General features: G+C 38.1%; 1 protein-coding gene across 1 annotated transcript in view; it reads left to right on the forward strand.

Moving 5' to 3' along the window:
* The window catches only part of DIAPH2 (diaphanous-related formin 2), a 1391152-nt gene that overhangs the window by 904356 nt on the left and 465996 nt on the right, over window positions 1–20800 (forward strand). Inside the window, exon 23 of the mRNA XM_006872015.1 lies at window positions 6540–6664. Coding sequence (XP_006872077.1) covers window positions 6540–6664 — 125 coding nt within the window. The remainder of the gene's footprint in view (window positions 1–6539; window positions 6665–20800) is intronic.

Consider the following 20800-nt stretch of genomic DNA (forward strand, 5'->3'; position numbering starts at 1 on the left):
AGGTATTTGTATATTGGAAGGCAGAATATATGGAGAGGATAATGAAATTGAAATTAGCATTTATTGATTCTTACTTTGTTATTGTTGTTGTTAAGTGCCATTGTATGATAATAGGGACATTAATTATATTTATTGAGGAGTCCTGGTGTGTTACTGTATGATAAGCACTGGATCAGAAGTTCAATTTGAACCACCAGCCACTCCTCAGAATCCCCATACAGAGTTGTTGTAAGTCAGAACTGACTCCACGGCACTTAACAACAACATATTTATTGAATTATTTCATTGGAATGGATACCTCTTACTGACATTAATACTGTGTTCATTTTGGAAATCAAGAAATGGAGGCTAAGAAACTGCTTCATGGTAAATGACATGGATGTCTAAGATCAGAACCTACGTTGGTCTGTTTTCTATATCTATGCCTACCACCCACTGTACTACTGTGCTGTGTTGTTGTATGTGCTCTTGAATCAGTTCCAATCTATAGTAACCTGGATGCCAGACTAGAAGCATCCCTTAGGGTTTCCTTGGCTATAATCTTGACACGGAAAGGTGCCCTGATAACTCAGCGGTTAAATGCTAGGCTGCTTACTAAAAACTCAGTGGTTTGAACCCACCAGTCACACTAGGGGAGACATAACAGTTGGCTTCTATAAATGTTTATAACCTTGGAAACCTTATTTAGTACCTCTACTCTGCCCTATAAGGAGCTCTGGTAGCATTGTTGTTGTTGTTGTCAAGTGCCATCGAGTCGAAACCGACTCATAGCGACCCCATGCACAGCAAAACAAAACAATGTCTGATCCTGGGCCAACCTCACTACCACCGCCACACTTGACGCCATCAATGATGCCACCTGGCTGATCCATCTCATTGGGCGTCTTCCTCTTTTTCTCTGACCCTCCACCTTACCCAGCATGACATCCTTCTCCAGTGACTGTTCTCTTCAGACAATGTGTTCAAAGTATGAGAGACAAAGTCTAGCCATCTTGGCCTCCAAGGAGCACTCTGGTTGCACTTCTTCCAAAACAGATCTGTTGGTTCTTTTGGCAGTCCATGACACTTTCAGTATTCTCTCCTCCAACACCACTGGTAGCATAGTGGTTACGAATCTGGCTGCTAACCTCAGGATAGCATCATTTGGATCTCAATCAATGCCAGTAGTTTTTTGTTTTAATCATTAAAAGCAGATTTCCTGGTCTTTTCTCTTCCAGAGTGATTCGTCTGTTCAAACTGTGAAGCTTTTGGTTAATAGCCGAGGGCTACAGCAATATATAAAAGTTATATGCCATTTTGCCAATGACAAATAATACAGATTTGATATCAAGATTCTGGGATTCCATATACTAGGGTTACTGCTTTACATTTGCAATTTCTTGAGAAGTTATCACTTTGCTTTTATCATACCCATGATTGAGAGTGGAGCATGCCTCATAGGGTTTTTGTCGTGAATAAATGAGTTAATACATAAATCTACCTAGAACATTATTGTTGTTGTTGTTATTGTTAGGTGCTATCGAGTCGGTCCCGAATCATAGCGACCTTATGCACAGCAAAACTAAACACTGCCCAAACCTGGGCCAACCTCACTATAGTTGCTACTCTTGAGTCCATTGGTACTCCCACTTGGCCAATCCCTCTCATTTGGGGTCTAACTCTTTTTCTCTGACCCTCCACCTTACCAAACATGATGTCCTTCTGCAGCAATTGGTCCCTCCTGACAATATGTCCAAAGTATGAGAGACGAAGTTTGGCCATTTTGGCCTCCAAGGAGAACTCTGGCTGCACTCCTTCCAAACATATCTCTTTGTTCTTTTGGCAGCCCATGGTACCTTCAGTATTCTCCTCCAACACCATAACTCAAATGCATCAATTCTTCTACAGTATTTCTTATTCACTGTCCAGCTTTCACATGCATATGAGGATATTGAAAATGCCATGGCTTGGGTCAGGCACACCTTAGTCCTAAAATGGACATCTTTGCTCTTCAACACTTTAAAAAGGTCTTGTGCTGCAGATTTGCCTAATGCAATAAGTCATCTGATTTCTTGACTGCTGCTTCCACGAGTGTTGATAGTTGATCCAAGAAGAATGAAGTCCTTGACAACTTCAATATTTTCTCCACCATTCCTCTTCAATTTGTCATTTCTGGCATAGTAAAACATGTGGGTATCAGATTCAAAATGGCCAATGCCAGTCTATTTCAGCTCCCTAATGCCTAAGATATCGATGTGTATGCGTTCCATTTCATTTTTGACAACTTCCAATTTTCCCAGTTTCATACTTCGAACATTCCATGTTCCAATTTTCTATGGATATTTACAGCTATTTCTCTTCATTTTGAGTTGTGCCCCATCAGCAAGTGAAGGTCCCGCAGGTTTTTCTCCCCCAGGTTTTACTCCATTTGTGTCATCAAGGTTAATTCTACTTTGAGGAGGCAGCTCTTCCCCAGTTGCATTTTGAGTGCCTTCCAACCTGAGGGGCTCATTTTCTGGCACTGTATCTGACAGTGTTTCTCTGCTATTCATAAGGTTTTCAGTGACTAAATATTCGAAATTAGTTTGTCACTCCTTTTTCCTAGTCTGTCTTTGTCTGGAAGCTCATGTGAAACCTCTCCACCATGGGTTATTATTGTTGTTAGGTGCCGTGGAGTCGGTTCCAACTCATAGCGACCCTGTACAGGGTTTCCGAGGCTGTCAATCTTTACTGGAGCAGAAAGCCTCATCTTTCTCCTTCGGAACAGCTGGTAGTATTGAACTGTTGACCTTGCATTTCACAGCCCAATTCGTAACCACTATGCTACCAGAGCTCCCGGTGGCATAGCTTTCAGAATCACAGCAACACACAAGCCACCACAGTATGACAAACTGACAGACAAAAATGGAATTAAATTAGGCAGAACTATTTGAACTGACAGATTAATAGAGAATAAAATGTCTTTAGTGTTGTTGTTTGATTTTCAGTCTCTTCAACTTCTGTATAAGTTTCACGTAATTTCTCCTCACTAAGTTATGAAGGTGTGCATGTCAGTGTGATGAATTTGTATCAGAATAGTTTGTAAAATTTTTCCAGGGTTTGATTTTTTCAGTCTCTTGAATTTTTCATTGTAATACTGACATGTCTCTGAATGGCCCTTCCTTCCTTCCTTCCTTCCTTCCTTCCTTCCTCCCTCCCTCCCTCCCTCCCTCCCTCCCATTGTGAATTGAGTGATAGTTTACATGGAAGAACATTGGTTTTGCACTCAGCCAATTGTAGTTTGTTTCATTGCAATGGTTAACATTATTTTCTTGTAATCTCTCTCTCTCTCTCTTTTTGTTTGATGTATACAAAAGCAAACAGGAATATATAATCTCTCAATGCCATCATCTCTGCCTCCACCTCTGGTATTTTTGCTTCTCTGGTTAGGATCCTATATTCTGCTCTTGCTCTTCTCTCTTGATGGTCCTACGGTCCTCTGTTCCTGGAATGTAAGATTAACTACTCCCACTTTTTGTTACACATCTTCTGTCTTTATAGTTGTGACAATCACAATTAGTCATGATAACAATTACTCACTATTGAATCCAAAGAATCCTATCCCCTTCTCCTTTCACCAGATCCATCTAGACAAAATGAAAAGTATTCCGTGGGTATCATACCATTCCATGCTCACTCTAAAACTAAACTCCCTCTTGAAACATTGTAAGCCAGCCACTTCATACCTATATAGCTCAGGCTCCACCCACCCCCACCCCCACCTCCACCTATTTTAGGTAGCCAGTGTCTAAGTTGCCAGTCCTGATCAACCCTGTGTACTGAGGGGATAGGCTTGATCCTTGATGAGAAGACTCCTCTCTTTGGTATTTTGAGCTACCACATACATAAGTAAAGGTCAAGGTCATCAAATTGATGCCATTTACACTTGCTTCCTGTACCATCATTTATTTTGAATACAGTAACTCTGTGTTCCTTCCATCTTCTTTTGATGCTTCCTACAGCATTCAGTATTTTTCCCATGTTGTTGTTGGTAGTTGCTGTGGAGTTGACTCCAACTTATAGCGATCTCATGCACAACAGAATGAAACAGTGTCTGTTCCTGTGCCATCCTCACAATCCTTTAGTATTTGCCCATAGAGTCTTTCAGTATTGCTACTCAAGGCTTGAACTTTCTCCTCAGTTTTTTCAGGTTGAGAAATGATGAGCATGTTTTTTTTTTTTCATTTTAGTTTTCTAACTCCAGGTCTTACCACATTTTATTATGTTACTTTTCTTTTCTTCCCGAGCTGCCCTTTGATGTTTTTTGTTAAGTTCTTTAACTTTATCATTTCTTCCACTTGCTTTTCTTAGCTTCTCTACATTCAAAAGAAAGTTTTAGAATCTCTTGTGACATCCAATTTGCTCTCTTCTTTCTTTTTGCCTTTTCAATGGCCTTTTTGCTTTCTTTGCACATGATGTCGTTAATGCCATCCCACAATTCCTCTGGTCTCCTTTCATTAGTATCTAATGCATCAAATCTGGTTTTGTGATGTTCTCTAAATTAAGGCAGATTTTATTCACCGTTATATTTTGGCTCATATGGACTTTCTGAGTTTTATCCTGAATTTGCATATGAGCAGTTGATGGTCTGTTCTACAGTAAGCCCCTGGCCTTGTTTTGACTGATGATATTGAACTTTTCTCTTTCCACAGATATGGTAGATTTGATTCCTGTGTATTCCATCTGGTGAGGTCCATGTGTATGTTTTATGTTGTTTTAAAAAAAAAAAGTCATAGGTCTTGCAAAATTCTTTCAAGTGATATCCAGCTTCATTTCTGTCACAAAGGTTATGTTTCCAAGTACTTATCCTTCTTCTTTTGCATTCCAGTCACCAGTAGGTATCAATCCATGTTGATTGCAGGTTTGTCCATTTAAGACTGAAGAAGTTGGTAGAATTCTTAAATTTCATCATCACTGGCTTTAGAGGTTGATGTGTAAATTTTAATAATATTAATATCATAATAGTGGTATCCTTTTAGGTATTTGGATCTTATCCTACACAGACAGCATTGTGCTTCAAGATAGAACTTGAAATGTTCTTTTTGATGATGAATGCTATGCCATTCCTTTAAAATTTGTTGTTCCCCACAGAGTAAAACATATGATTGTGTGATTCAAAATAGCCAATTCCAGTCCCTTTCAGCTTACTATTGCATAGGAGGTTGATCTTTATGTGTTGATTTTCACTTTTGACAACTCCCAATTTTCCTCAATTGCTGCTTTGTGCAGTCCATGTTCTGGTTATTAATGAATGTTTACAGCTGTTTCTCCTCATTTTGAGTAATGTCCCATCAGAAAATGAAAGTCTTGAAAGCTTTGCTCCAGCCATATCATTATGGTCAACTCTACTTTGAGGAAGCAGCTATTTCCCAGTCATATTTAGAGTACCTTTCTGCTGAGGGGCTCATCTTCCAGCCCAATGTCTCACAATGGTCTGCTCTTACTCACTTGTTTTTTCCAGTGATCAACCATTGAAAAGTGATCCACCTTTCTTTCTTCCTAGTCTGTCTTAATCTGGTCTGTCTTAATCAGGAAGTTCTGTTGAATCCTGTCCACCTTATATGACCCTGCTGGTATTTAAAACATCTGTGGTATAGCTTCCATCATACCAGTAACATACACATCACCATGATCCAACCTACTAACAGATGAGTAGTGGCAATTTTCGTAGAACTGTTCCTATACATAATTGGCAGGGATGCAGTAATAGAGATTTCCATAAAATAGTTACAGGCTAAAAAAAATATGTATCTCTATAGGAAAAAACGTATCATGAGAGATCTTGAAATCCTGCATGTATTTAGGACCATTTTAATGAAATACTTAAAATTATTGGTTGTCAATGAGAATAGAAAATGAAATATACAGAGAAAGTTAGCGGTAATTAAATAACTAAGTAATGATAGTATTTGAGGGCATGCTGAAGTTTCATAGGTGTGTATGTGCCTATGTTTTCACTGGGATTTACTCTCAATTCCCTTTGTGTATCAACAGTGAGTTTTGATATTTCATTGTGTATGAAAAGTAGTAATACTGGAACTTCTACCATAGAAGTCGGTTTATAAAATCCAGTATATTTCAGTAAAAGAAAAATATTTGATCTTTTTAATATAATTTAACCTTAAATCATTTATATATCCAAGAGCATGCATTAATAAGATATGATCTCTTTGAACCTTGGTTTCTCTTTAATCTTCAAATTAGATTTTAAAGAATGAAATATTAGAATTCCATCAATAAATTTAAATAGAAATGAATTCATTTGAACTAATGGCTGAGTAAATGGTGACATTCCCATGTTAAATGTGACATTTTGGTATATCATATTATGTATTTTCACTTATTTCAGAGAGAGTAGAATTTTTATGAGCAGTAATTCAGAAAAATATGAGTTGACTTCATGAAAGCATTTCCCACATTAAACATTTTTTTTGTAGATGTACCTGATACTGTTTTTCTTTTGGTGTTTTTATGAAACAGTTGGTAAAATATTCTTAATGCTTTTATATGTTTTTCTTTAGTTTCAGCTCAAATTCTCAAGAGCAACCTTACATCAATGGAACAACAAATCATTCATCTGGAACGTGATATCAAGAACTTCCCCCAAACAGAAAATCTACATGATAAGTTTGTGGAAAAAATGACAATATCCTTTATTTATTTTAGCATTTTACATGCTTGTTAGTTTCTGTGTATATTTACCTATTTCTTCATTTATTTACTAACTTACTATGTGGTTAGTTTCTAGACTTACCAGTCTGTTCATGCTGTCTGGATGAACTTGTGCGTATCCCATTTTATATTAGCAGCATAAATTGTATTTTATGATGTTTTAAATTAATTAGATTAGATAAAGGAGCAATTATATATTGAAGAAAGTATCATTTCTCCATGAACCATTTTATTTGCAGACCAACAAGACATGCAAGGTAAGTCTTATGACCTTGATTAGACGGAAATGAAAACAAATAATTTTCCTATGTAACCAAATGCTTAAAGGAAGTGATCAGGACAATATGTTCTTTTTTCTAAATTGGTTTTCTCGTTCTGCATGTATGCATTTTCTGAGGACACACATGAGTAATATCTATAGACTGAAAGGATTGTGAAGGATAAACGGATACATGCCTAAATGGATATGTGAATTGATTGGTAAAGGATGTATTTAAATAAATTGAAGTGGATGTCTATATAACATTAGCAATACCTTGCTAAATAAATGCTATTGAAACCTCTATTTTACATATAATATGTTTATTAAAATGAGATGAAAAGGAAACTTGAGAAATGATATTTAGCTTGAATTATTTAATGTTGAGTCTGGTGTCTAAAGATAAATTGCATTACAGCTGACTTTTATTTTCTATTTTGGTTTTCAAAAGTTAAAGCCATATCATCATTCTCTGGGTTAAAATAAATATCTTGAACTGCAGATTGATTTACCATTTTATATCTCTAGGGGGAATAAATACAGTAAATTCTTTATCTGATAATAGGTAAATTCCTTCAACAACTATAAAGCAGTCAGTCACCTTGTTTCAAGGTTAAACCTATGCCTTTTTCTTCTTTGATATACTTTCTTTTCTGGCCAAAGTTGGAAGTCATGCAACTGAATTCGAATTACTTGACAAGGGCAATTCAGATTTATGTAAAATTTCATTTTTTCATTCTCTGTTTTGGCTCATGAATAATTAGCACTGTGTTTCACGTGTTCCTTTATTGATGTCAAATACCTTCATAAATAGGGATGTTGGGAAACAAATTTTGACGGTGAATTGAGGAAATAAATCCTCCAAAAATAATCATGGGTTGCAAACTGTCCACATTGGGACACTTATTGTGAAGGTTGCACTTTTTTGTTGATTAATCTTTCTTCCCCAAAATATTTTCTGTTGTCCTATATTCCTGGAAACACCACCACCATTCTGTATCTTTTGATTTTGTTGTTTTTGTCATATATTTGCATTTAATTCCAAATTCACTTGTTCTTTTTAATATTTTCTTCTAAAGTTGGCATTTAGCCAAACAACAGCTTGTAACTTTGAGAAGTATTTGTTGTTCATTTTAGAAAAAGAAAAATAATTTCAAACCATCATGAACTTAGCCTGGCCTCCTTGTTTTATGCAGGTAATTAAGGCACTTTAAAATGAAAATCCAAAGACTTCTGTATCTGTATGTTGCAGTCGAATGGTTATTCTTCCTCTTAGTTGCAGTACAGTGTGACTATTTGTCCACAAGGGAATTGAAAACTGTATTAAATGTATTGGGATCTTTGCATGTCATAATTTTATAAGCAGAATGAGTGGGAACTTATTTTATGAAAACAGTTCAAATATTGCATTGGGTTTGCTAAAATTATAAATGAATGAATTAAAATGATAACACAGTTGTCCACGTTGCTCTTGCTTTGGATGACAGTGGGCAGCTATTGAAAAATACATTCTTCTAGGTATGTTGTTGTTCTATAGTGCTGTCGAGTCAGTTCCGACCCATAGCAACTCTGTATAGGGTTTCTAAGGAGCCGCAGGTGAACTTGAACTGCCAACCTTGCAGTGCAAATGGCTTTGCAGTCTGGCGCATTAACCCACAGCACCACGCCAGGACTCCCCTTCTAGGTATGTTGTTGTTATGTGCCGTCGAGTCGGTTCCGACCCATAGCGACCCTGTACAGGGTTTCCGAGGGTGTAAATCTTTACAGGAGTAGAAAGCCTCATCTTTCTCCCGCGGAGCAGCTGGTAGTTTTGAACCGCTGACCTTAAGGTTCGCAGCCCGATTCGTAACCACTACGCTATTAGGTATAGACAGAGAGAATTCATAATTGTCATGTGTTTATGTGTTATATGAGGTTTGGTTCTTACTAGTTTTTAAATATGTTTCTGGTAATTCTAAGAGAGAAGAACACTTCGTTTTGGATAATTGATGGTGTTTTAAAAATTATAACCATGATCTATATCTAGCATAGGATTCTTAGCACTGGCTGATCTTTCCACTATTTCTGTCCTCAGCTAATTCATTGTTTTGCTCAGGTCACTGGTCCTTAAATTTGAATAACTCCGGTAGCATAATGGTTACGAATTGGGCTGCTAACCTCAGGGTCAGCCGTTCATAACTACCAGCTTTTCCATGGGAGAAAGATGAGGCTTTCTTCTCCCATAAACATTTACAGCCTTGAAAGCCCTGTACACGATCACTATGAGTCAGAACTGACTCCTCGGCACTCTGCCACCACCACCATGAATAATTACAGAAGTAGTTTACTTTAAACTTATGATAACTAAACCGTAATCTCTCCGTTAGGATCAGGAATTCTGAGCTTTCATAGCAATAATGATGCCATAGTTGACATTAGTGCCATGATAGCCAGATTACTGAACATGTGGGTTGAATCTTCACTCAGCTTCCAGGTTGAGGTAAGTCCCAAAGCGTTCTGTGTTCACTATTCAACTTTAGCAATATTGTTTGGTACTTATAATGTGCTAGCCGTGGTCAAGCCACTTAAATATAGCAATGCACATGACAGATAAGTGACATCAAGATGCTGACAGTCCAACATTTATACTATCTTTCTTTTGACATAGCAGAAGTCATGTCTTCTTTGTTCATTTCTATGTCTGAATCAGTGCCCACCACCTGGTACAGTGTGTTAAATCAGACACTATTCTAGCCAAAGGCTATGGAAGTCTTCTAGTCCAAGTCCATTATTCATATTTAGCAATTTGAAAAGGATATTACTAAATAATGAAAAGGTGTGTTTGTTTTTGTTGTCAAGTGCTGTTGAGTTTTTTCCGACTCGTGGCAATCCTGTATAGGGTTTCTAAGGAACGATTGGTGGCTTTGAACCACCGGCCTTGCCTTTCAAACTGACCTTGCTGTCCTGTGCTTATCCTACAGTGTCACAAGTGTTATAAAAATATTCTTTGAATAAATCTTCTCAGGAACATGAGTAACATTGAATCACCTTTTTGAGCATGCTTGTGAAATATAATCAATTTTATAAGAGATAATCCACACCTTTTAAAGTAAATGTCAAAATATTGACTTAGAAAATGAAACACATGCATGAACACACACACACACATACAAAAGAGCGAAGTGTCTCTTATGAAAGGAGTGGCCTTGTCTCTTTCTTGCTTCCTTAAAACAAGTCAGTGACTTCAAATGGAAGCCCATCACTTGTCTCTTGCCCCCAGCTAAAAGTTGGCTATTTGTTCTAGACGCAGAGAAAAACAGATGGGAAAAAAAAAAAGTAAGAAAAACTAATTTTTAAAGACTACAAGAGAGGGAGAATTGGGGAAAATTTTTTCAGGAATCATAGAAGGAAGGGTTAGTAGGGCCAAAGAGTATGGTCTATTATGGACACAATAGCATTATATCCACTGAAAAGCAACACTTCTCAAAACTCTAAATTGCCACCTAGGAAAATGATTACTGTTATCTTGATTTCTTTCTTTAAAAAGTAAAGTTCTTAGTATATTTCATGTTAATATGTTCATCATAATAATAGCATTAAAAGTTTTTGTTCAATTATTTAAGTAATGAACCGAGGCTGTTGTTGTTGTTGTTGTTGTTAAGTACCGTGGAGTCGGTTCCGACTCATAGCGACCCTGTACAGGGTTTCCTAGGCTGTAAATCTTTACGGGAGCAGAACGCCTCATCTTTCTCCCGCGGAACAGCTGGTAGTTTCGAACTGCTGACCTTGCGGTTCACAGTCCTATACGTAACCACTACGCTACCAGAGCTCCATAATGAACTGAGGCTAGTTTATCATAAATAATAACATGGTGATAATATTCTCTCTCATTTATTGAATGTTTACTTTTGCTATGTATGGCCTGAATTTTATATGCTTTACTTTATTAAAAATTTCTTCAGTACTTAAATGAGAGGCGTGTTTTCCATATCTGACTATAAAATTGACAACAGTTGTCTCTGCTGTATTATAGTGCGTTAAATATGGCACTGTAGAATAAGCACCGGACTGCTTATCACAGATCAGTGGTTTAAACCCACTTGTCGATTCTCGGAAACCCTATGTAGGGTTGCTGTGAATCAAAAAGTCTCAACAGCACTTAACAACAACAGGTAACTAAAGAACCTCCTGTCCACCGCCTTCCACTCCTACCCCAAATCAAGACTACTTTTGTTCACTGTCATTATTTTTTGTAAAAAACTCTCACACATACACGCAAAAAAAAAAAAAAAAATCCTAAAGTCACTTGCCTTTGTCACATTCTTAATCCATTCATTTCTAGTGTCCACCTCTTTTTTTTTTTTTAAGTTTTTATCGTGAATTGAGTGATAGTTTACATGGGATAACATCGGTTTTACACTCATCGTTTTATTGCCATGATTACAGTCCCCTCTGTGCATCATCATCCAACATTGTTTGCTTAGATGCCTGGTTGCTGTTTGTTTTTTTTTTTTCTTCAATGGGGGAGGTGTACCCAAAACACTCAGGAATGTATAATCATTTAAACAACCAAAGGGCACACTCTGGCCTCCAGCACTCAGCCTTTCTCTTTCCATGAATTTAGAGTTCTCAGCTGTTCTCTCTCTCCATGTCATCATCTCTGCCTCTATCTCTCATGTCACTGCTTCTCTAAATAGAATCCCACATTGCACTCATGCTTTTTTCCCTTGATGGTCCTAGGGTCCTCTGTTCCTGGACTGGAAGATTAACTATTCCCTCCTTTTTGTTACAAAACTTCCACCTTTACAGTTGTGACAGTCACAGTTAGTCATGGTAACAATCACTCACTATTGAATCATAAGAATCTTATCCCTATCTCTTTTCACCATACCCGTCTAGACAAGATAAAAACTAGTGAGGACTCTACCTTCCGCTGCATACTCTTAATCTAAACTCCTTGAAAACTTTTAAGCTAGTCACTTCGTGCCTTTATTACCCCTTCATTTTAGGTGGTTGGTGGTTATGTGCTGTGTAGTCGGTTCGGAAGCATAGCGACCCTGTACAGAGTTTCTGAGGCTGTAAATCTTTACAGGAACAGAAAGCCTCATCTTTCTCCCACAGAATAGCTGGTAGTTTCAAACTACTGACCTTGCGGTTCGCAGTCCAATTCATAGCCACTATGCTACCAGAGTAGTCAATGTCTAAGTTGCCCGTCCCTATCTACCTTGTATACAAAGGGGATAGGATAGATACTTGATGTGAAGACTTTTTCCCTCACAGTTGGTATTTGGATCTACTACATCCATAAGTGTAGGTCAAGTACATCAAATTATAGCAATTTACACTTGTTTCCTTGATCAAAAATTGTTTTTTATCTTCTCTAGTTGAGTTCTGATCCTCAAGCCATCGAGGCTCGGTCAAATGGATACTATCTGTAACTTTGGGCATTCTTGTGCATCTCCCTTACTTCGTATCAGCTGGATGCTACACTTTCAGCTCTAGCCATCTTGGCTATGTCCTTGTGCATGGGATCAGGGATCCCAAGGTCGCACCACACTTCAGACCAACTAGCCCTTCTTCTCTCTCTCATCTCCAGTTCAATGGTAGTTTATGGAATGTGGTTTAACTCAGCCCATATCTTCATTGCTGCCTTTACCCCTCTTCTACTCACCAGTAGAACAATGTGGTTGCCAGCAAGCTTACATGCCTGCTCATGTGTTCCCTTTGAGTTTCAGTCTTGGAGGGGGGTTTGCCCTGAAGGGACTTGATTGCTTTTTGCCTTGTTGGCATCCTGGCAAACAACTTGCTTGTTCTTCTGGTAGGTAATCTGACTGCCATTTTGGTTGTGGATTTTTCTTGCTGATCATTCTTTCAAGAAGTATCTTCTATTGCTCTAGCTGTTCAAGGCTGATCTGCTTGTCCTTTTTAGTGGGAATGTCCCACCTCAGAAGGTTCTGGATCGGGCTCAGGGTTCCACCTAAGGTCCTAAACTCCATGAAGTCTCTGCAATCCTATTTCACTGAGCAAGTTATAGAACCCCTTTTAGGCTGAAGACGGGCTTAAAAGCTTTCTCTAATCATGTTTCCTGATATTCCTTTCTATCCCACTCAAGTGTCTGTTTTACAATATTGTTGTTAAGTACCATCAAGTCGGTTCCGACCCATAGTGACCCTGTATAGGGTTTCCAAGGAGACGCTAGTTAGCTTGAACCACCAACCTTGCAGTTCAAACGGCTTTGCAGTCTGGTGCATTAACCCACAGTGACATTTTACAATATTAGGAAAGGGAAACCAATATTCATAAGACAGTCAAGCATCTTAACATTATTTTCCTTCTTCAAACTATGCTTCGATCCCTGTATCACGGAGACCTATTGTTTAAGGTTGAGTTGTTGTTGTTGTTGTTATGTGCCGCGGAGTCAGTTCTGACTCATAGTGACCCTACACAGGGTTTCCAAGGCTGTAAATCTTTACGGGAACAGAAAGCCTCATCTTTCTCCTGCGGAACAGCTGGTAGTTTCGAACTGCTGACCTTGAGGTTCACAGCCCGATTCGTGACCACTACGCTACCAGAGCCCCTTTAAGGTTGAATATACATCACTATTAACTCTGTCCCATGTAGCCCATGCATACCTGCATCCGTTGCACCTGAACTATGATGTGCCTACCTTTTTTTATCAAGTCAGTTCTGATCCATAGTTACCCTGAATAGGGTTTCCAAGGAGTGGCTGGTGAGCTTCAACTGCTGACCTTGCAGTTCAAACCCACTGTACATTCCAGCTCATTAGCCTACAGTGCCATACCTGAATGCGTCTTTTCAGATTACTAGGAATATTAAAGTCCGTTACTGTGTTTGGAAACTATTTAGTACAGGTTGGATGAGTTTCTAAATCACTTCCAGTTTCCAGATTTTAAGAACATGTTGTTGGTGAGTGCTTTTGATTTGGTTCGACTCATAGCAACCCTTAATAGGGCTTCCCAGGAGCCACTGGTGAGTTTGAACCACTGGCCTTAGGGTCAGGTGCTCATCCTACAACACCACAGTGCATGCTTCAAAGAGCTAAGAGCGAGCATAATGAGAAAGGACTGCTTGCCAGTTATCCAGTCTATTCTTTGACTTGGGTGTCCCTGCTTCTGTGGTTTTCTTCGGCTTGACCAATAGTGTGGCAGCAATGGTTTTTCATTTTTACATCTAAATATCACGTTTACTTACCTATTCTTGCTTTTTCCACCTATAAAGAAGACTTGTTAAAACAGAGTTTCTTAGATTTTTAAAATATTTGTTGTAGCCCATTCTTCACATCGTAAACAGTCCCCCCACAAAAGCATGTTTACTATAGTGTTGACCTTACTGCTTCCATCCTGTTGGCAAAATTCTTACAAAATTTACTCACATAGACTTTGTCAATGGCAGTGCTGTCTGTTGCCTGAAATCTGCTTAGCTGTTTGATTGACTGCTAGCTAAATCATTTCACCAACTTCAGGACAGGGAAAGACTGATCAGCAGGGGCACCATTAACACATTGACAAGAAGTGCTGACTGAATGTTAATCACATTAACATCCTGTCAACTGTCAACACCTGGGATTTCCTCAGATGATGAGGGAAAGTCATTTGTAGTGGTTAGAAATCAAGTTACTGAGGAAGCTCTTTCTTCTTTCCAGATAATTCAGAACAGGTCTGTGGTCTCCACTGCACATAAATTCTTTTTTTTATTGGACTGAGAACCACAAGGCTCACTGTTCAAGCCTGCCAGCGGCTACCCAGAAGAAAGTAAGGCTTTCTGCTCCCGAGGAGATTTAATGCCTTGGAAAACCTATACAGGGTCAGTGTGAGTCAAAACGGACTCAAAGACACCTAACAACAGTAACAACAGCAGCAATTCTTAGTTAAGGAGTGGTACTTGTGTGGTACTGTAGGATAAGCACTGGACCACTAGCCATAAGGTGAGTGGTTCAAATCCACCAACCAGTCCTCAGAAACCCTATACAGGATATCCTTGCTGTGAGTCAAAACTGACTTGGCAGCACATGACAACAATATCCTTTATTAAGAAAATAATTTTTTAATAGATGGAAAAGCAGTTATTCAGCCACAAAGAATAATTAACTCACCTTTAAGAACATGCCAGTAACAGGTTTAGAGGGATGAGGATCCACATTTCTAAAACTAAACGTAGAATTAAATTGACAACAAAAAAAATAGCACACACACATACACAATAGCATGGAAAACTTTGATGTTATGAATGGAGTTATTTCTGTGATGTTATATGCCTTGGAGTTGGTTCCAACTCATAATGACCTCAGACTCAGTAGAATAAAACACCGGCCTTTACTGCCATCCTCACCACTGTTGTGATTAAGCTCATTGTTGGAGCTACTGTGTCAAGACATCTCCTTGATGGTCTTCCAGTTTTTGCTAAGTATGGAGTCCTGGTGTGGCGTTCTGGGATAATGCACTGGACTACAAGATCAGTTTGAACTGTAAGGTCAGTAGTTCAAACTCACCAGCTGCTCCTCGGAAATCCCTATACAGGGTCACTGTGAATCGGAACAGACTGGACGGCTCTTAACAACAGCAACAACTTATTTAAGAATGGTGTCCTTTTCCAGGGACTGCATCCATTTGATAACATGTCCAAAGTATGTGAGACAAAATCTCACCATCCCCACTTCTAAGGAACATTCTGGCTGTATGTCTTCCAAACCTATCTATTTGTTCTTCTGGCAGTTCATGATGATTTTAATCTTCTTTGTCAACACCAGAATACAAAGGCATCATTTCTCCTTATGTCTTCTTTATCCATTATCTAGTTTATGAGGTGACTGAAAATGCTATGGCTTGATCAGGTACAACTTAGTCCTCAATATCACATCTTTACTTTTACCACTTTGTTGTTGTTGTTGTTGTTGTTGTTAAGTGCCAGCAAGGCGGTTCCAACCTATAGCGACCCTGTATAGGGTTTCCAAGTAGCAGCTGGTGAATTTGAACCACCGACCTTGCAGTTCAAACGACTTTGCAGTCTGATGCATTGACCAATAGCACTACACCAGGGCTCAGTATACACTATACATTAGTGTTATTTTAGGTTGCATGTGTTACTTCATATGATTTGATAGCTTGTTTTTAGGACCTATGAATACTCGAAGTACTTCCCCATATCAATTCACAGTAATTGCTTCTTTGCTTTTTACCATTTGAGCTCACTAAATGTTTCATAGTAATGTTCTAGTTGCAGAATGCACTGTCAACCAGTACATAGAGACAGACAGAAACCAGACCAATCCTTGTTGGCACATTACACTCAGCTACTGACTGCATTGGGTAAGGTCTGAGTCCACCCAGAGGTACCTTGGAAGAAAAGCTTGGTAGTGAGCCAAGGAAATCTTTATGGAGCATAGTTTTACACTGATATTCATGGGTTTGCCATGAATCAGAATGTATTCCATGGGAAGTGTGGTGTGTGTGTGTGTGTGTGTGTGTGTTTGCTCATGATCTTTCAGATTCTCTCCCAATCAATCATATGAGGTAGTGTTGTTATTAACCCCATTTGAGATATGAGAAACTTGAGGCCTGTGAGCTGCTACCGTATGCTTGAGATCATATATGTAGTAAGCAGTACTTATTGGCTAGAATTCATGTTCCTAAACCATTGTATTTTGCTGCTTCTATGATCAGAAAGCTTCATAAACCTGAAATGAATCCCACATTTCTTCGCTGTGAATTTATTTTATTGCTTCCTTTCCAGTCTCCCTCAAATAGGCAAAATATTTCTTTTTGAAAGAATTCTAAACCAGTTTTAAAATTGGGTACTCATCACCATCTCTTCCAGAAATCCTTCCCTAAGCATAGCAATCAAAATTAATTTTCCTGTCCCCTGTGTTCTCATTACATTTTAATACTTTGATTATTGTACTTGCTGGTTTGACTACACTTTTGTTTATGTACATGTCTGTTTCGCACACTGTTTGAAGCTTTTTTGAGATGCAAATTCTTATTCATGTTTGAGTATTCTGCAGCAAGTCTGGTATGATGTTTTGTAGAAAGTAAATGTTTAATACAAATTTATTTAATTAGTTTAGATATTGTATAATGATCAATATTAAACAGCATTATGGCAAGTAAGCAGAAAAGAGTAGTTTTATTATACTAGCTTAATCTCAGTTTAACAAAAGAAAGGGGCCTGAAGTTTCCAATGTTAGTCCTTTAAATATACAAAATATATTTAAAATATACAAAATGAGAATCATTTCTTGACAGACTCTGCTTAGATAGATATTGCATACTAAGAAATGGTCTGAATGGAGTTTTGTACAAAAATTTTTCTATTTGAAGACTCTTGTTTGTTTCACATTCAGCCTGAAATTGCTTAGGCTGTGGGCTATGTTTTTCATACTTCACTCAGGGAATTGATAGACATTTGGTGGCTGATGCTAATGTAGAGCAGAGAATATATTACTCAGTTAAAGGGTGTTTAAAGCCTTTCAGGCCACAAGAGATTCATCTGGGAAATCATCTTTTACAAAACATAAAATAGGACTTAATTTTGCTGAAAAAGTTAATGTACTCCCAGTCTGAAAAACTCTCATCATTTTCATCAGAAGCTAAATTTTGTGAGATTAAAAACCTTTCTATGGGATTTATTCATAGTGAGTAGTAATAAAACAAAAAAAGAAGCTTGAAAAAATAAAATCTTTAATATGGTTGTATTTTTTCTGAATGTACTTACGCTGCTGACACTGTGGGGTAAGCATTGGACTGCAAGGTTGGTGGTTCAAACCCACCAGCCCTTCTTCTGGAGAAAGATGCAGCTGCCTACTCTAATACTAATTTATAGTCTCTACACCCTAAGGATCAGTTCTGTTCTATCCTATATAGTGCATTATGAATTAAAATCAAGCCTTCTCCATTGTATTTGGTCTCTTTTTCTTTTTTTTTTTCACTTGAGATATAACATGCATATTATTCATTTTTATAGATCTGACTTAAATCAATTATGGTATTAGAAGAAGATAAATATATCAGTGAATCTAACTGTTTGTTTACTTTTGCATTGACTGAAAATTTACTAAAAGTTTTGATTTTTTCATTGCAAAAGACATGTATGGTGTATTAAACATTTACATGATTTATAGCTAATAATTTTGTATTCTTGGAGTAAAATGTCAATTTTCATAATATAAAAAAAAAGCCAGAATTTGTTTTCTGTAGTAGAAGTCTTTTCAGTTATTTCTAGTTAATATGTTTAAGATATATGTTCTGAAATTTATATCTAGTAAAGTTCACTTTCTATTTAGTGTACATTCTTAATTCTAGTTTTAAAATTTAAGATAAAGGTAATTAATTCACTACATAAGATGAAAACTGAAAATTAAAATAAAGGAAAGCAAGTACATATATTAATCATACGGTCCTCTTTTGTGTTGGTAAGGTAAAAAGGATGATATCCTATTATATTGTTCCAACTCCTTATTGAAATTTTGTTGTTGTTAAGTGCTGTCAAGTAGATTCCGACCCATAACGACCCTGTATAGGATTTTCAAGAAGTAGCTAGTGAGTTTGAACCACCGACCTTGCAATTCAAATGAGTTTGCAGTCTGACGCATTAGCCTACAGTGCCAAACCAGGATTCTTTAAAGAAGTATATAACTAACATTACTGACAATTATCTAAATGAATTTTAATTATGGTAGTATATGTATGTTTGTATGTGACATCAGTTATGGCTGGAATTGGAGTCCTGGTGTATTGTTGAGACTACTAACCAGATGGTTGGCAGTTGAAACCCACTAGCTGCTTCTTGGAAACCCTATACTTACAGGGTCACTATGAGTCAAAACCAACTCAATGGCACTGAACACATCAAAAGAGAAGAATATACATTAGTGCAGTGATGTGGGTTATTTAATGTTTCTTCTAGCCATATCTTTGTAACTCACACCAAATGGCTTTTTCCTGATGGGTCTGTGTTCAAGAAAGTGGGGGGAAGATGCTGATAGGATTATATGCTTCCATTGTGAGTGATTGTTAAAAGGGTTCAGTGTAATTGTAAAAACTTGGAAATGTAAAAAAGGGCTTGGTCAATTTTACCATCCTGGTGAGTGTAAAAGGAGCCATCTTGGTGATGTGAGTAGGCACTGTACTCCTTTGCTTGATTAACCAAGCTAACCTCAGGCTGACCTCCCATTCTTGGGGTTTGTGCTGGTGGCCTGACTTGATTTGCCAGTTTCCACAGCTCTGGTATGGCACAAGCCGATTTGGTGTGAGTGAGGTAACTCCTCCTTGCTGACATCTGAACTGAGTATTTGAGATTTTCTAGACTCTACAAGCACGTGAGCCATTTCCTTGTAAGCTAATGAGTTCAGCTAGATGTTGCATCAAATAACAGAACTCTGTGACATGAGGGAGCATACTCAGAAGGGTGGACCAGTGGTTGATTATAGAGCAGGATGTTGCTATTGGAGTTCTGGTGTGATGCTGTAGTATAAGCACTAGACCACAAGGTCGGTTTGAACTCTACAAGGTCCAGAGTTCAAACTCACCAGCCGCTCCTTGGAAACCCTATACAAGGTCGCTGTGTGTCAGAACTCCACAGCACTAAACAACAACAACATGTTAACTGTTGAGTCAGTTCAGATTCATAGCAATCCTGTATAGGGTTTCTGATGCTGTTGTTGTTGTTATGTGCCGTGGAGTCAGTTCCGACTCGTAGCGACCCTGTACAGGGTTTCCGAGGCTGTAAATCTTTACGGGAGCAGAAAGCCTCATCTTTCTCCCGCGGAATAGCTGGTAGTTTCAAACTGCTGACCTTGCAGTTCCCAGCCCGATTCATAATTGCTACGCTACCAGAGCTCCTGATAGCATTTTAGAAAAGCCAGACATTTGGGATATCTTTAACCTCTACCTCATAAGAACCAGCCTCATCCTGATCCCTCTAAAAGAAATTATTGTTGTAATTAGCTACTCATTTATGGCTAAGGCTGAGAATGGAAAATCAATGGGGTGGGGAAGAACTATAGAAAACCTTCCCAGAGAACATAAGCAAAGAGGAGAATAGGACCTTGCCACCAGTTGATGTTTCAAGGGGTAAGGATAACAAACCTCCTCTAAATTTTGTTTTCTATTCTACTAAAGCAGTATAAAGAGCCCTGGTGGTGTTCATTTGTGCAAAATAAGATATAAAAGGGAAGTAAAGGGTGGAAGCAAGATAACAGTTATTACCAGAAGGGGAGTGTAATCATTGAGATGAAACAAAATGTATAATTGGTTGTAAGTAAAGCTGATGATCTGGTCTGTTTACCTTCACTCAGTTCACAATATAAAGTTGGGGGTGGGGGGGCAGAGACAGCCATGGCAACACTGTGGTTTATGTGTTGACCTGCTTATCGCAAGGTCAGCAGTTCAAATTTACCAGCCGCTCCTTCAGTGAAAGACAAAGTGATCTGCTCTGATAAAGATATATACAGTATTGGAATCCCCATGCAGGATTGCTTTGAGTTGGAATTGAATTGATAACAGTGGCCTTTTTACCATGTTATAAAATATGTGCATAGCAACTCTGTATAATTATTGATTATCTTGTCATGTGCCTGACTTGGAACCTAAAGATGTCTTATTTATTTTTGCTACTGAGAAATCATCTTTGACGTTTATTTGCCCCATTCATTTAAAAGTACTTTTTGAATATTAATGATGTACATCAATATTGTCCAGAGGGAACAGTCACTGGAGAAGGATGTCATGCTGGGTAAGGTGGAGGGTCAATGATAAAGAGGAAGACCCCTAATGAGATGGATTGGCCAGGTGGCATCATTGATGGACTCAAGTGTGGCAGCGGTAGTGAGGTTGGCCCAGGATCGGACATTGTTTC

The sequence above is a fragment of the Chrysochloris asiatica genome, unplaced genomic scaffold (genome assembly GCF_000296735.1).
Source record: "Chrysochloris asiatica unplaced genomic scaffold, ChrAsi1.0 scaffold00180, whole genome shotgun sequence".
Lineage (NCBI taxonomy): Eukaryota > Metazoa > Chordata > Mammalia > Afrosoricida > Chrysochloridae > Chrysochloris > Chrysochloris asiatica.